General features: G+C 41.3%; 1 protein-coding gene and 1 long non-coding RNA gene across 2 annotated transcripts in view; one reads left to right on the forward strand and one right to left on the reverse strand.

Annotated features, from left to right (window-relative positions):
* The window catches only part of LOC107836210 (uncharacterized), a 14,511-nt gene extending 7,168 nt beyond the window's left edge, over positions 1-7,343 (forward strand). The window contains exons 3-4 of the long non-coding RNA XR_001662077.1: positions 402-479; positions 7,254-7,343. This is a non-coding gene — a long non-coding RNA (uncharacterized LOC107836210). The remainder of the gene's footprint in view (positions 1-401; positions 480-7,253) is intronic.
* On the reverse strand, positions 2,340-16,215 carry n4bp2 (NEDD4 binding protein 2). The gene is made up of 16 exons (XM_007551915.2): positions 15,789-16,215; positions 13,600-14,611; positions 12,405-12,529; positions 12,150-12,238; positions 11,903-11,979; positions 11,377-11,517; positions 7,109-9,507; positions 5,896-5,981; positions 5,740-5,785; positions 5,413-5,588; positions 5,196-5,320; positions 4,785-4,914; positions 4,371-4,547; positions 4,043-4,211; positions 3,531-3,654; positions 2,340-3,407 (listed from the first exon to the last, which is right to left on the reverse strand). The coding sequence occupies exons 1-16, from the start codon at positions 16,000-16,002 to the stop codon at positions 3,362-3,364; spliced, it is 5,136 nt and encodes a 1,711-aa protein (XP_007551977.1). The 5' UTR covers positions 16,003-16,215; the 3' UTR covers positions 2,340-3,361.
* Between the last annotated feature and the right edge of the window lie 787 nt (positions 16,216-17,002).

Below are 17,002 nucleotides of genomic sequence, written 5' to 3' on the forward strand. Positions count from 1 at the left end.
AGCTCAAACTCATAGCAATAACCGCTCAAGCAGTAACTCAAACACAAACATGTATTCGTACCTGTGTTCTCATCTCATTGATCCACTTCTCTATGAAACTTTAAAAAAAAACAAAAACAACTTTGCTCTTTTTTGTCATGTAGACTAAAACATCAAACTTTCTGAGTATATCTGAAGGATAAATAAAGACAAGAGCTGACAAACTAAGCAGGAATAAAAACTATTTTCATGATCGCCTAGTTTTGAAAGGAACGGCATTCCTTCTCTTTCTCTGGGATTTAATATGTTGTGGCTAAGACTCCAATAAAATGTCTTCATTATTCCAGCATGCAAGCATATAATAAATAAGAGAAACTAGAGGACTTGAGTCTACAATAAAACCACCTTATTTTCCATTTCAGATGGGGATCTTCAATGAGTCACACTTTACAGGTGTTAGGAAGCCTACTTTAAAAATATCTGATTTACCAGGGGAAAAAGTGAGTGAAGAAAAGTAAAAAAACAAAAAAAACAAATGTTTGAGTTACTGATTTCAGGCCACTTCTGTGTTTCCATCTGAGTGTTAGTGGTCAAACTGCGTCTATTAATGCCAGCGGTAAATTTTAATAGTGGAAGAAGCTGTAAACTACTGGGGGGGGGAAGCACTGTCATGTCAAATTATATTCTATAAACGGCATCCAACCTTTTAATGCTACATAATAAATAGTTTGTTGTTCCAGTAATATAGACTTGGTGCATCTAAGTAGCTGTGCTATGTGTAAAAGGTCCAGAAAACAATCAAAACAGGACTGAAAATGCATTTCTGGGTGCCGTTTTTCCTCTCCTTAATATTGTTCGTCTCAGTTATATGTTTCAAAGAGGGAGACAAGTTGCAGCACAATTAGATTGTGAAACTGTCATTGAAGTAAAAGAAAACTGATTTACAAAATTGCTAAATTTGTTACTTTACTGTTGTTTGTGTAAAGGTGAATTACTGTCATCTACTGGATTATTGAGGTACTTCACAAAGAGCGCTGTATTTATATTATAGCCGAATATCAAGTCCTAAAGTTAATTAACACTTTTACTTAAAGTGTGTATGAAAAGTAACCGTGAACATTACATGTACAAGTTAAAATCACTAGGAAGTGTCATTTTCCTGTGAGTTCATGCAGTAGTCGCTATAATGCTCTTGCAGCACACAATGAGATGTCTTTGCTATCCTCAGTTTTCCTGACATCTGTCACATTTTAAATTACATACCTCAATGTAGAACTTTAATAATGTACTTTGCAAATTGAAAGGTTTGTATTAAGCCAAGTCAAAAAATAAAAAAAGGATTTAAAGTAACCTGGTGACTCCATAATGTCACTCTTTTTGCTGAAGATCTCAAACTGTGACCTTGTGGAGGTATATTCATTTTGTGCTTAACATCTTGCATGGTGCCAAGATTAACATGGATGCTCAATCAACTTTGCCTGTCACAACCTTTGCAAATGTTAACTTTTGCTGTAACTTTGTAACTGTTTAATTGTAGCCTTTTTCAGTCCAACTCCATTGACATCTTCTCTCGTCTTTCCCGTCTTAAAAAGTAGTTAAGGGAAATGGGCCTCCATTTCACCCAATATTTTTAATCCAGGCAAACTGAAAAGCATGTGTTACATGTATAATAATTAGGGGTTCCTATGGTAGTGGCATGGGTTTTGTTTTGTAAACTTTTAACGTGTGATCTTCATGCCATTGGAAGCAAAACTAAGATAAAGATTATTTTTTTAAATCTACTTTTAGTGTGAGACTACTGTGCTGCATGTTCTCTTGCCTTTCGCATTTAGAAAAGTAGACAAATTGGCTTTGTGTTATACTTACACCAAGGGGAAACAGGAATTCAATGATTAAAACAATATATACATTATAAATGCTTCAGTGGTATTTTTTGTTTGGAGTGCCAATAACAAAATGTACCCAAGCCAACAAGACTGGCATGGGTAAAAAAAAAATTTAAATATTTTTTTGCCTTGACTTTTTAAGCCTAAGTGAATTTTTATTTGATATTTTCAGTGGAATTTCACCATTGCATGTTTCCTCGTCTTTCCTGTTTTAAAGAGCAGCTTGGATAGAGGGTCTGTGTCACATTGTACTTATAAATAATAAGTAATTTACTACATGTAATTTAAGTGATTTGGTAGCACCACCAACACCTATGGGACTAACGATTTTTGCACTTTGTGTGACAAACTGCAGTAAAAGATTTCACATCTTTACAAGGGGTGCCGATAATTGTGGAAGGCCCTGTTGCTTAACAGAAACCCTCTGAAAGAAGAATTCAATCGAACACGTCCAGAAATGAAAACACATACAAGTACATTTAAACAAATAGATTTATTTCACAAACATCATGCTCTGTAAAATTTTATAGACACATTGGCTAAAAAATACATTCTTCTTTAGATTTAGTGTGCTTACAGTAATATATATATACAAACACCAAAGTGAACTGCTTTTAGAAAAATAAGAAGGCAATTTAACTTTTGAAAACTAAAAATAGCATCCTCTGGAAGACAGCTGGTATGACATTTGGCAAAAGACATTTTAAAAACTACAAGGAATGAGCTGGAAACGGCCGACACACCGGGTCACCTGAGATTGAGTGTTAGCAAGCTAACCTTTCTCACAAATATAAAAACGTTCTGTTAAGGAGGCAGCTGCCTTCAGAAGCAACAGCAGAGATTGCTCAATCTGTTTCGTAGAGCCGGATCTGTGAAGCTTAAAACACAGCATGTGGCGTCTGTAAGACTGTAATCAAGAGGAAGAGCTCTGTCTTCTTTAAAGCCGCCGACTTTGTAAAAACCATGTAAAAGGACATAAAGTTTAAGGCATTAACTGTGTCTCAAAAACGTGTTGCATCAACACTGCAAGGGAAGCCTCCATTATGCACAAAGCATCATAGCTGATTTAAAGATGGGCAAAACATGAACAGTAGAGTTCAAACACGACTCCGTGGAGTCTGAAAACTTCAAAATCCGATCATCTAAAACATATAAGGAGGTAGAAAATACACCATAGAAAAATGTTATAATAAAATGTAAATGTAATGTCAGTAAAATTTGTCAGTAAAATGTAAACCATTTTACTGACAAATAACTTATTTCTGTTCAACAACAATGGAGTCCCTTCACATAAGGTGACAAGGATTAAAAGTATTTTCAGTAAATATATGACGTTTTGTCTTTTTAGTAGGTGCAGGACTGACGAAGAGGGGTATTTGTATCAAAGGAATACAAATATTTACTGAGCTTTTACCCACTATATAAACTGCGGCACTGAAAAACGAGAGCGAGAGATGAAGAGAGTTCTGGTTCGCAGCAGCAGAAAGCGGGTCTTTTCACTTCAAAGAGACCAACACGAGGCCTGGCTTTGGCTCGCTGAACCTGACAGAAACACACACGGGAGAAGCTATGGTTGAAGACTAACGTCTCTCTTCCTTTTGCGTGATTTTGTGTGTGTGTGTGTGTGTGTGTGTGTGTGTGTGTGTCGTGTGAGTGCATCCGTACCTGTAGTGCTTGTTGGTGAGGTAGTCTATGACAGCGGGCCGGATGCGGGCCACTCCCCCCTGGCTGTGGTTCCCTCTTCCTGTGATGACAGAGAGCTGAGGTTGACACAGACCCTGCTCGCACTCTGTTCACAAAGAGGCCAAAGAGAAAGAAAACACACAAGATGCAGTTAACAGGAGCACGCTCGCACCACAGCGTAGTCGAAACTGTAGAGCAGGGACTTAATATTAAGATTTAATGATTAAAAATATTCTTTTTATAACCGTATTTTATGCAAATGCAATAAATCATTCGAATTCTCTCGGTACCTTTTTGTACAGATTGCTACTCCTGAAATCTTTGTGCTATTTCAAAGGTAAAAATTTCATGATACATTTTCAAAAATTTACTTTTCTAAAATGGTTTTTCCTAAAAGGAAAAAAAAAGCAATATTTCAGATCATTCACACGCTTTCTACTCCTTCCTACTGTCAGCTGGAAATCCCATCCAAGCTTTCAAAACACTGGTCTAACCTGCAGTTTTTTCCTGCAGGACCTGAGCCAGGTGCTCTAAGGCCTCGTTCACATGCAGCCCATGAAGGTCCAGGATGTTTCTGGGCAGCAGTGACGAGTTGACTCTTTCAAATATCTGCACCGCTGCTCTGTGATTGGCCTCACGCATCCGCTGGCCGTGCAAGTGTCCCTAAGGCAAGAGCAGATAAGAAACAGGAACTGGATAAAAATGTTACTCTCAGGTGGATAGTTCAATGATTACAAACATTTTCATTTGTGATATATATATATATATATATATATATATATATATATATATATATATATATATATATATATATTCGTTTACCTGCTGTGCGTAAAACGAAGCCACTTCTTTGCGGCCCTGCCTGAAAGCTTCTGCAGCCTTCGCAAAGTTCTCAAGCTGGCGCCTCCTCTGAAGGTTGGCCTCAGCCCTGAAGTCTTCGTACTCTGGATCGTCTGTATCCTGATAGTTGGAAACAGCAGACTCCAACGGCTTCTGCTTCTGTGTGGATGAAGCAAAAACAGAAGGGAGGCTTTTTATGGGATAATTTAAGGAATGAATAGGTGTAAAGTAGCTTATAATGAAATTCAATAACTTAAACCAAGACAAATAACTATAAATGTATATTTTTGTCTTCAGGGGGTTTGTTTGTTTTCTAACAAGCCTCTAAAGAGCCAAATCAAAATAAAAAAAGGGAAAGATGCTCATAAAAAGCTTTTGAATAGAAGGAATTTGCACCTTTTCCCTTTCCTTGCTGGCTGCTCTGTGCTGGTCCGACCGAGGAGCTTCCACTGCAACAACCGTCTTCACAGGTTCCTCCTCGTTGAGAAGAGAGCGTAGAAACAGCTCAGTCTGGGTCAGACTGTAACTGTGCAAATAAAAAAACATAAAAATAAAAAAAAAAACACATGACTTCACAGCAGTTACACAGCAGTAGCTTGGTGGAATACCGGAAATGCTGTTTGTCCTCTATGATTGTAAAACTTGATTACTAAAATAATTGTCAGTTGCAGACCTACATGAGAATAAATGGCAAGGAACATAAAGAGTAAAAGCAGCTGAACAGTGACTATGTCTTTTAAAGAGAAAGAGCCAACAGTTTACATGATGTTACCATTGCACAACAGGATGAACATAGTCTTTTCATACTTGTGATCTCTGAAAATGTCCTGTAGAAAATGCTTGTCGATTGTGGGGAAAAGTTCATAAAGTTGCTTCTCTTTCAACAACGAAGCTCCATCCCGGCGGTGGAGGTCAACGCGACTCTGTCTGGTCTGAAAGAAAGGCGGCCAGAGAGAGTTAATGGAAACGAGAAGGAACAACCGTAGGGTCACATGTCACAAACGCCTTTGTGGTGTTGTGATACCTTCTGCATGTTCGCCTGCAGAGCTTGCTCCTCTTTGATGATGTCTCTAAGAGAGACGTGTGGACGGGAGACGTTCCAGTGATCCATAAACGGGATCCGAGCGCTGGCGTCTGGCTGGCCGGCCAGTGGCATGTCGCCATTTTTGCTCGTCAGGGAACTACCCGGATGTGTCCGCTCTTGTGGAACACATAAGCAATTTAAAAAAATCCACATTTAAGAGCCATAAAAAAAAAACTATACTAAGCCTGCAGAAGGCTAGCAGGTACATTTTTTTGTGTTTGGAGTTTGTTTGCTGCTTTAAAATAATTGCATTTTTCTGCTACTTACTTTCCTCGAGCAGCTGGAAAGACAGAGCTGCTTGTCTTTGTCTTTCCTGAAAAATAAAGTACATTTATTAAAAGGGAAACAGATGCACAATGGTAGACCTCGACAGAAGTGCTGGTGTTTTTTTTTTGTTTTTTTTTCTGTGAGATTTAATCTAACCTGGATAGTTTCTTTCCACTTTTGGTAGAGAAGTTTAGCCAGATTGAGATCCATCAGCACAGCAAAGTCATCCGCTGAACACGTGCCTAAAGGACAACCAATAAGATGCAACGGGGTTTAATGTGGCAGATACACAGAACGCTGCACATAGTTGTAGTATACATGGTTTTCATAATTATGGAATTAAAACTATGACAAAAGTGTGCATTTGCATTCATCTCCCCTCGAGTTAAAACTTTGACTGACCACAGTAAATGTGCACCTTTTACTGATATTTTTGACATTCATCTTTGCAAAGTAGATCCTGCTCAGTCAAACTGGGTGTAGAGTGTCTCTGAAAATCACATTTCAAAGATTCTCAACGGTATTTAGATCTGGGTGTTGACTGGGCTATCCTAACATATGAATATGGTTTCCTCTAAACCATTTAATTGTAACTCTTTTTGTTTTGGTCGCTGAACCCGATAGGAAGCTAATTTCCAGTATTTTACAGCAACTAGGTTTCATTGTCTGTAACTCCGTCTATATGCATGTTTCACTTTAGGGATGCTGTGTTCAAGGTCGAGTTGAATGATATCAGGAAAGCATTTATGATTTTATCAGCTAGAAACAACACATATGGCTCTTTTCTGTAGTTCAATCCATTTTTTGAGGTTTATCTCAGCAACGATAATTACACATCTGGTTGCTCAGTCATAAGCCAACCAAATGGAAAACTTTAGTTTTGGCGTGCAGAGTGTGAACGGATAGTACTCCACGTACAATAACGGATTACATTTCCTTTGATACTACAGTGACAACTGCAATTTGAAATATTGTGCAGCTCTAGTTGCAGGTGCTGCACTGTGTCAGTTTCACATGTAGGTCTTAAGTTCAGTCTTGGTCTCAACTGACCAGATAAACTTCTTCCACATGTTTAAGTAATCGCTTTCTTCTTGCCACTCTTCAATGGGGGACAAATTTGTTGAGTGCACTGATATTAGTTGTCCTGCCAACAGATTCTATTACCTGAGCTGTGGATCTCTGCAGCTCCTACAGAGTTAATATGAGCTTCTTGAATGTTTACCAGAGTACAAATGCACACCACATTTTTCATATTTTTATTATCAACATGTTTCATGGGATATGAGTGCTTTTGCATGTCACGGGTATTCTTATCCTGCGGTTATTTCAGCTGAGAGTAAGCAGAACGAGCTCCCTGCATGTATATTACCTGGGTCTACTCCGACAGGGCCGAACAGCTCCGTTAGCTGCAGTGCCAGCTCCGTGGAGAGTTTCAGCTCCACGGTTTGGATGTTCAGATGTTGGCTTTGCCTCTCTGCTTTCCTCTGACTTTGTTCTCTTTCCATCTCTTCCAGCTCAGCCTGCAGAAGCCGGTTGATCTCATCCATGCTCGCGATATCGTCGGTGGTTTCAGTTTTAAAGTTTAAGATGTCTTCGCTCCCGCCCCAAGCTCCGTCTTCGAAATCAGCTTCTGCGACCAGGAGGTCGGCGTCTGAGCTGCGCTCTAGTTCGACTGCTTCAGGAGGGGGCGGTTCTGTCTGAGGAACTGGTTCTTGGTCAGAAGCTGGTTCTGATTGCTCATCGACTATAGCTGAAACCGATTTCCCTCCAAATGGTATGTTGGTGTTTTTGTTACCTTCGTTTGACGCCCTTTCTGTCTCATGTGTCAACTCCTGTGCTGCTTCTTTAGCCCCAGTTTGTTCTCCTTTAGACTCACCCTCCCTTACTGGTTCCAGACATTCACCAGTATCTGAAACCTCACTCAAAGCTTCAGCTCTGCTGGACGGTTGGATGTCATCACAATCTTCATCCCGGAAGAACCTCTCTCCAGAGTCCAGCAGGAGGTTGGTGGTCCATTCCAAGTCTTGGCTGCATTTGTCATACAGATCCTCTAAGGTATCGAAACTGACTAGTTTAAAATGGCGGCTGAGGATGCGTAAGCTCTCCAGCCGATTCTGAGTCACCCCAAGCTCCTTCTCCTCCAGCTGGGTGCCCTTCTCGTGCACCACCCGGTACGGCACCTCCATGAGGCTGGATGAGTTTGCAGCAGCTGCCGTGGAGGATAGCCACGGCACAAAACGAGAAGAGTTTCCTTCCAACACCCGGACGTCGCCGGAGTGTCCGCTGGCAACCACAACGGCGCCATCAGAGCCTTGGCAACGGTTGAGACGCCAGAGAAGAGCGAAGTCCTGCGGTTCCGTCTGAGAGAAGCTGCTCGTTTCTACTGAAGCGAAGGCGGTTGGTAGCTCAGGGCAGGACGGGGAGAGCAGGTCCAGATCCGGTTTCAGATCAGAACTGATCGCTTTGGCATCAGAGTTTGTGCTTTTTTTGTTGTCCGTATTTTCAGCTGCAGGGTTTGAACAGTCTGAATCATTCATGGAAGAGTTGTGAGAGAAGGTGAGGGCCAACTTGCACTGCTTCCCAGATCTCCGACCCTGTCGCTGCTTTTTCTCCTGAGTGCTGCCACAACTTTCTGCTTCTGCAGATAACTCAGGCGCCGGACTTTCAGGACCCTCACTAACGTGTTTCATAATCGACTCGGCTCCCTGGGATCTGCAATTTTCTTTCAGATCTGCGTCTTTGTTTCCAACTTGATCGCTGCATACATCTGTTGACTCCAGTAGTTCTTTCCCAGTTTCTGAAGAATCAGAGATCCTTTCTGTGTTGGTATTTGCTTTGTTTTCACTCTCGACTCCTTCGCAACAGTCTGTGCTGTTACGTGAGTCGTTTGCCTTCCAGTCCAGGACGCAGTCAGGTAAGCCAGCTTTGCTCCGGTTTTGCTGCCTCTCTTCGGTTTTGTTAACTTCTTCCACCTTGCCACCTTCATCCTGTTTCTCAATCTCTTCGCCGGAGCTGGGAGAGAGAGAGCAGGATGAACTCATCTGATCTGTGACCACACCGGTCTGAATAAGGTCAAGAAGCTTCTGGAACTCAGTTATATCCGGGCCTGATGTTACGATCTCTGATTTTTCATCATTGCCTATCTCCTTTCCTTGTGTCGCTGTACCCCTCTCTCCTCTCTTCACCGGGCGCTGCTGAAGAGACTCTTCAGAGGGCCAGTCTCCAACAAAACGAAGCATCTCAGAGTTCCTCTTCTCTTCTCCTTTCCCCACCACCGTCTCCTCCTCTGCTTGCTCATCTGTTGAAGTGTCCTTGTCTGATGAGTTGGTATCTTTAACGAGGTCCGCAGCCTCTGCCTGGTCAAAACCAGACCTTTTTGATCTGTCCCTCTTCACTCTTTGTGCAATAGATTCAGAGAATGCCACAGGAACTTCATCAGAGTGGTCTTCATTCATCACAGATTCCACAATGCAATCTGGGATTCTCCCTTCTCTTTTACTGGGGTTCAGTTCAGAATCCACTTGACCCGAATAAATATCCTCTGCATCAAAAGCATCTGGCCTGCTGGATTGTTTTCCTAGCAGCTGGAGGTCGAGCGACTCGGTGGATTCACAAGAAGCTTCGTCAGGCATTCCAGCGTCATCGGAGCCACTGATGGACGACACGTCGGGGAGAGAGGAATAAAGCTGAGGGTGGGAACTTTTACATTCCTCATTCAGTCTGGACCGATCTACCAGGTCTGGACAGGCCGTGTTCGCAGAGACAAGCCTACAGAAAAACAGACAAAAAAAAGATAGGATGGGATGTTGTTGATGTATGAACACAAACATACATTAATATGCTGCAAGTTTTAAAAAGATTAAATGAGATTCACAATTTATCTGCTTAAAAGAAACTGTCTTTAGTCTTCTTAATCCTTAAAGCTGCGGTCTGTAGCTTTTATACACTAGATGTTGTTTTTTTACATATTTATTAAAATCATAATGTCACAATATGAGAAAAATAATCGGTGAAAAAAAAAAAAAAAATCAAGCTCCTCCACCTTCTCCCAGTGCTACCATCATCGGTGCCATCTACAGAAAGCAACCAATCAGAGCCAAGAGGCAGGTCTTAGTGCTGACACTCATGCTCCTCTACCTGCTGCTCAATGTGCTAAATATGGTGCGGAAACAACTTAACGTTCCAGGAAAATTGTTTATCTGCTGTCATCGATGGCCATGCTAATGATCCTGAGCATTCGTAGCAGGCTCTGCTATCAGAAAGAAGTTGTAATGTAGCAAAGAGCAAGAGGGAGGATGTGAGCAGCATGCATGAGCATGATTGACAGCGCGAAGGTCCTCCTCCTGGCTCTGAATGGTCATTTCTGACCGAGTTGTGCATTTCTGCAAATGGCAATAGGACCACAGAAGGAAGGCAGAGGAGCTCAGTTTTTTTTTAAAATGTGTCTTAAGCTGTACTTTTAAGACATAATGACAGTTTTAACAAATATGTGAGAAAACATATTGTTCATAATATACATAGTGCAGCTTTAAGCTTTTTCACATTTGTTTTCAATCTATTTTATTGGGACTTTATGTAATAAACTATTTCACAATGATTTGTGAAAAAAAGTTGTGCATTTGTATTGCATCATTTTTACTCTGGTCATCCTGGATAAATGTGTGACCAATTATCCTTATAAATCTTAGTCATTAAATAAAGTCCATATGTCTGTAATTTAATCTCAGTATAAATCCAGCTGATCCATGAGGGCCTCAGGGTATTTTAGAGAACACAAGTGAACAAACAGAATCATAAAGACTGAGGAACATAGCACACAGGTCAGAGAACAGATGTGGAGAAGTTCAAAGCAGGATTTGGTTTTGAAAATTACCAAAAGCTTGAACTTTCTCATAGAGCTCAGTTCCTATCTGAAAATGAAGAGGGAATGGCCCAACTATAAGCCTGCCAAGACATGACTGTCCTAAACTGACAGCGTGGACAAGAAGAGCCATTGTCAGAGAAGCAGCCAAGGGGTCCATGGCGACTCTGGAGATCCACAGCTCCGGTGGGAGAATTTGCCAACAGGGAAAATATTTGTCATGCATTTGAGTTCGGACTTAATGGCAGAGCTTAAAGAAAGCCATAAGAAACCCTCCCTGCAGCTTGGCTACAAGCCATTTATTGGAACAAAGCAAACACATGGGAAACCGAAATGTCATATCAGGTCTATATGTAAAGCTTTGTTTTACAGAAAACTAATTTTACACTTTATTTTGAACACACCATCTCCACTCCAATGCTGGAAGACTGGAGTGGGTGCTCATCTTACAAAAAGACATAAAACCAGAACTAAAGAGGAAGGACTGGGCTCAATTAAATCTTTTTAAAACCATCAATTCCTTTTCACTTTGCAATGCTACATTGAACAGGCTTGTCACATAAAATGTCTTGAAATGTGTGGCTATAATGTGACATAAGTGCAAAGTGATTTTTTTCTAAAGTAGATCTTAAGTCAAAATACTTGTTCCTTATTATTCTGAGGAAACAACAACTAACAAGTTATTTACTCATGTTCCAATCCACAATGAAAGAATATAACTTCAACGTCACATTACTTTCAAGCCAAACAGTGAAGCATTTTGAATAATTACTCACAGTGAGTGGCAGTTCTCCTGCAGAAGAGCCGGTTTAAACTCAGGCATGTGTGAGCTCATAATTGACTGAACCGTGACAAAGCGCTCGTATCCATTCAGCATCCGGCGAATTGTTTCAGCAGGTACGTTATGGGTGGTACGCCTGCAAATTAACACACACACAGATAGCAAAATTACAGAACATTCAGTGTTTCCCCCAGAAAACTTTCTAAGCCTGAAGCTCAGAGCTAGGTCAGTCATCTAGCCTCCCGCCATGATTTTGAGTTAAATTTTTTTTTAAAGTTGACAGGAAATTTGAAAATATCATTTGATGGTTATGCATTTTAGGAAGACTTGAGGATTAATACCTAAACACCAACTAAAAAGTTTAAAAAAGGCAATCATTAAAAAAAAAAAAAAAAAAGACTTAATAAATTAACAATGCCAAGCCTGGTGGGGGCACAAGTAAAGCCTGGTGTCCCACCAGGCTTATAATACACTGAAGGAAACCCTGACATTGTTCTAAATGACAGACGTCTGTCTCTTACCTCTCCAGCTCTCTGGGCTTGGATTTCCACCAAGTGTCCGGCTCTTTGAACAACACCTTATAGCCGTGTTTCAGCGCCTAAAGCAGACAGCACACTGCTGATTATCTGACGTTTATGACACAGTTGTAAGTAATCCATTATTTATAAGCTTTTGTTATAATCAACTCTCCCACCTTGCGTAACCTCTTTGTCACAATGCAGTGACTGTTTGTGATTAAAAGAACAGCTTCTTTGCAAACTAACTGACCTGAACGACGTAGGGTTTCATCTCCCATCCCTGCATGTTGGTGTTATCAATGATGATGGGGTTGATGCCACGCTCAAAACTCTCCCTGGCTGTGAAACACAATTTCCATTTGCAAAACAGGAAAAATAGAAACTAGGGTAAAAAACCCCAAACCAAAAAATTAAAAAAATAAAAAAATTAAAAAAAACAGCTCACATTCAATCAAAAGACGTACAAAGTGTTGTACTTTATATTAATGTGCATGTGAATGTTGACCTCGTTTGTGGTTCCACTCGTGGGCCTCCCCCAGGACCATGGGGTCAAACTGGTACCTTCCACCACGGCTGAAAAAGTCATCAGTGGTAAGAACGACTCCGCCCGGGTTATGCTCCAACAAGGCCCTGCAAAGACGCACGTAGCCATGGCTGATGCAACATTCAAGTGACTCCTGCAGCAGAAATTCACCAATTCACCAGTCCAAGTAAGCAGCTAAGCTGGTGTGTGTTTTGCTGATAATATCAATCTTAGTCACTTCTGGGTTCAGACAGGGGTTCAGCAAAAGCCAAAACTGTACAAAAGATATATACATTTTAAGTTTACTATATTTGTCTGCAAATATGTTCTACCCAGAACTTCATAGTTTCAGCTTCAGGCTTAAATTGTCTGAAAAAAATCTCCTGTTAAGCAATTTTTACTGCCCAATTATTAAATCAGTTAATCCAAAAATTATACAGATTAGCCCTACAATGCATTGATGTTAAAACCAAGCAGAAAGGACTGGACTTTCCACATGTTGATGTGAGAAGTATTTGTTTAGCTTAGATACATCCTTTGCCTCAGCTGAAGCTGTCATATTGCATTTTATGCTATAAAATGTTTTTTTCTTTAATTATTTGCTCATTTCCGGGTCAGCAAAAAGAATGGTTAAGGTAACCTTTTATACCAGCTAATGTAACCTTACATACTCAAGAAGGTATACGAGGTGAGGTCATCGAACGCTTGAGTCAGTAAATTCCTGGATTGTCTCACTACATTGCTCTGCCTGTAGGTTATGTCTGACTGAATAATTGTCCCTGCTTGAGCCCTGATGGTTCTAGAAGATAGTTTTCTTCTTGTCACCAGTTTTTCCACTGAGTTTTCTGAAGAACAGGTTTTGTTCCAGAAAGCCAGAAGAACAGAGGTGAAGAAAATCAGCTTTATGTCCGCTGATAGCAAGGGAACTTGTAGGTTAAAATAAATAAATCTGTCATTTTCTAAAATTCTCATCTGAGGTGCCAAAAAAGCAAGGAATCTATGTTTAACTTATGTTATAATGTGAGAATCTGATTTATTGGTACAGAGCACAAGAGGCAAGACAATACACTGTCATAGTTTTAGTTAATAGCTCTGGGTCAATAGCAGTAATTACAAAAAAAACACACACACACATACAACTACAGTGACTACAGTCAGAGTATCACAGCATGTTTACCTTGCCAGGGTCGACTTGCCAGAGCCTGGAGCACCACGAAGCAGCACAAGCACCTTTCCTTGCAACTGCAGCCTGCTGTGGAGAGTAGGGGCTGGAAGGGCCCAAGACTTGGGGACAGCAGAAGGTTTGAGAGGTGACTGACTGATGGGGCCCGTGTTCAGCCAAGGGGAGGCAAGTCTGGAAGGGCTGAGCCAACAGGAGGGTCCCTGAGCCACGGGGGTGATAAAGGCCGGCCTCTGGCTTCCTTGGACCTGAGGGCAGAACGCTGGTGCACCCAAATTCCAGGATGATGACCCATAGCCATGTGGGTTGCTATTTAGTAAACTCGCTTTGGATCTTGCTCCGGTGGCTAATGAATCCGAGTACGTGGGTGCGGTCCATTCTGGAGCAGTCTTAGGCGTTTCCTGCTTTTTATACACCTGGAAAGCAGAGGGACGTCCCGACGCTGCTAGGTCCAAAGGGGGCTTAGACTTGTCTGTAGAGCTTTCTGTTGTCAGGTGTGTAAAATCCAGCACGTCCTGCAGTGTCTCCAGGACTTCATCTCCCCATGTGCTGAGCTGGTTCAGGGGAGAGGAAACTCCAGACCGATCCTCCACCTGTCCGCCCGACAGGGACGGCTGGGTGGGAAAGCGCTCCTTGGATGCAGCTTCCACGCTGCTCTGAAGCAGCTCAGGGAGCGCCTGCTGAGGAAGAGGAGGAGGAGGGAATAAAGGGAGAGACGATGACACGTTGCCAGGCGCCTCGTCCTTGACATCTCGCTGCTCAGTTAGCGTCTCCAGCTCTCGATCGATGAGCAGGTCCAGGTCCTCCGTCAGCAGGTTTGCAGACGGAGGGGAGGAGGAGTGATGTGCCGTCCCACCAAAGGGATGTCCATCGTGATTCGGTTGGGAAAAATGATGCGGGCTGAGCAACGCTGCAGCAGTGCGCTCGAAGCCAGAGACAGGAGGAGGTTGTGGGGTCACGCCTTCAGCTGCATCAGACAGCTCCAGCAGAGAGTCCATTGCATTTTCGACTAAGGCAGACGCGGATACAAATATTAGTGAAGGAGTAAATGTTGACTCCAGTTGCTAAATAACACAAACAATAAAACTTGTGCTCTTATTCCCAACTCTACCCAATTTATTTGGAAACACTGTACACCAAACGCAAATGCTACCAAATTAGTATGTTAGAGAATAACCTTATTGCTGCAATTTATTTCAACCAATTGCCTTCCTAAACCTTTCATCCTGAGTGCTACTGATTAGATAAAACTGTAAAGTGCAGTCACTTTGCAGTGACAAAAGAATTACATTTGATTCTACATAGGATATAAGGATTTCCTGTTGCTTTTAATTAAAAAAAACAAACAAGTTGTGTTAAATGCAGGTAAACTTTGCCCTGATCATTGACTTGCTGGTCAGAAATTAAATTATCAGCTCTTCCAATCTGTTAATTAACCTCCACCACACCACCTCTCTTTGCTCTACAGGTTTTTATTATGTTAAGAAGAGTCAGTGTCCTGTTTATAGTATTAATAATGTGTTATGATTGCTATGTCACAAAATATTGTGTAAAAATGTTCAAGTCCATCTTGTCTTTACCTGGAATACCTATGCCTAAGAAAGAAAAATAAAATTTAAATGGCTCAGATCAGTATCAAAGTGTTTACATTTTATAGAAAACAGAAATTTGCCACAAAATTCTGATGTTTGTCTCTAGTTAAATGTACAGTCCACAACGATCAAGAATAGACAACGTTAAACAGAGTTCTGTGTTCTTGTTGTTATACTTAATAGTCAATGGTCTGAAGATCCCAAACAGAATGATGCCCAAGCCCCCATAAGACCTTGGGCATAATATTTACAAGTAAATTCTGCTTAATAAACACTAAATATTGCTTTTGGCGGACTGTCAAGATGCGGCATTCATATTCTAGTGACGCGGTAGTATTTATGTAGCTTCTAGTGGCAACAGGTGGAAGAGGGAGCATGGGTTTAATGAACTTACTGCAGCTGGAGTTTAGGCTGTAATTTATTACATCACTGACCTTGTACTATCATGAGAAAGGACCAGTTAGTAATGTTGTGTTTGTACGCTTCAACCTACCACTACTACTACTTAAGTCTTAATCGGCAAGCTAACTGGTTAGCCCAGTTACAACCTGAACCAGCAGGTCGGACAGCGAAGTTTCCGTGTGTTTTTAGTACCTTTAAAGTCGCACTCAGAGAGCACGATGTGTATAACCTCTGGGTCCAGATGTGAAAACATCTCTTGCATTCTTTTAAGGATGTTCTCCTTTTCGGCGCTGCTCTGGTGGAAGTCATATCTCTGAGGTGGTGGGTAGCCCGCGGGTCGTCCTCCCTCGGGTGGCCCGTTGGGCTGCCTGGCTGGGCTCTGGCCGTTTTTCTTTTTCCGAGGCATACCTTAGCCGAGCTACTGCCACCGACTGCTCTCATTAGCTGCTAGAACAGCTAACGAGAGATCGGGGAGTCACAGGAGACAGGCTCGAAGGTGAAAACATGCTACAGCCATATCCACTGGAGTGCAGACATTCAAGGTTTTGGTCCCCAACAGCACTCCAAGTGGTGGAAGTAGCTACGTCGGAAATGACAACTTCTTGGGTGCATGTCTGGAATGGCTGTAAAATAGTGACTTCAAAATAAAAGCTGGTCTCGCCTTTCTTTTCTTTCCTTTCGTTGCTCAGCGTGTAAGGGACCAAGAGGCCACTAAAACACTCAATGAAAACTACAGTGACAAATATGTCCGTCACTGGAAGTGGAAAAACATCGTCAGTGAACAATTGAGAACCCCTCCTAAATGGGTTCTTCTAAAACAAAGAGCATATGTTTTAAAAAAGGTTATTACCACAAATGCAAAATATGCATTCCATAAAGTACATGACAAATCACGTCATTGGATGCATTCAATAACAGTCAGCCGGGGAATAACCCGGGGGCGTTTCATTCCTTTTACCCGGGAAACAAGATTCAAGTGTCTCATTCTTCTTTAAAATAATTTAACCAAACAAAATAGCTTACAGATTACTCATTATAATGAATACAGAAATACATACATAGGGTTTTATGAGTTGTGTTTTATTTTGGTTTGCAGATTTAGTTGACTTGTGTGTCATTCTATTATTGTTAAAGTTTGGCAAATATAAACTACTAAAACGATTAATTAAAATTATTTGTATACTTGAATGACGCCAACTTGCCACTTAAAACATGGTTTCAACATATTGATAATCTGAGACAGTATTTCCCTTTTCTTATAGTTTATAGACAACTTTGTTTACGCTTCACATCGCCGATCTCGAGGGTGGATATAAACCGGGTACGAAAATGATGAGCATCCCTTAGTATTAAAAATGGCTGTCGCCAGTGGATGCCGCTGTTTTCACAAAACATAATTTTAATGC

This window comes from Poecilia formosa, unplaced genomic scaffold (assembly GCF_000485575.1).
Source record: "Poecilia formosa unplaced genomic scaffold, Poecilia_formosa-5.1.2 Scaffold44, whole genome shotgun sequence".
In the NCBI taxonomy this organism is placed as follows: Eukaryota; Metazoa; Chordata; class Actinopteri; order Cyprinodontiformes; family Poeciliidae; genus Poecilia; species Poecilia formosa.

Bases quoted from the DNA above. Each gene is read 5' to 3' on its own strand.
- n4bp2 (XM_007551915.2), bottom strand. From the start codon at position 16,002: ATGCCTCGGAAAAAGAAAAACGGCCAGAGCCCAGCCAGGCAGCCCAAC. The intron at 11,518-11,902 runs GTAAGAGACAGA...GTTAATTTGCAG, and splicing joins AAGCCCAGAGAGCTGGAGAG to GCGTACCACCCATAACGTAC. The intron at 5,786-5,895 runs GTTAGATTAAAT...TTTATTTTTCAG, and splicing joins AGTGGAAAGAAACTATCCAG to GAAAGACAAAGACAAGCAGC.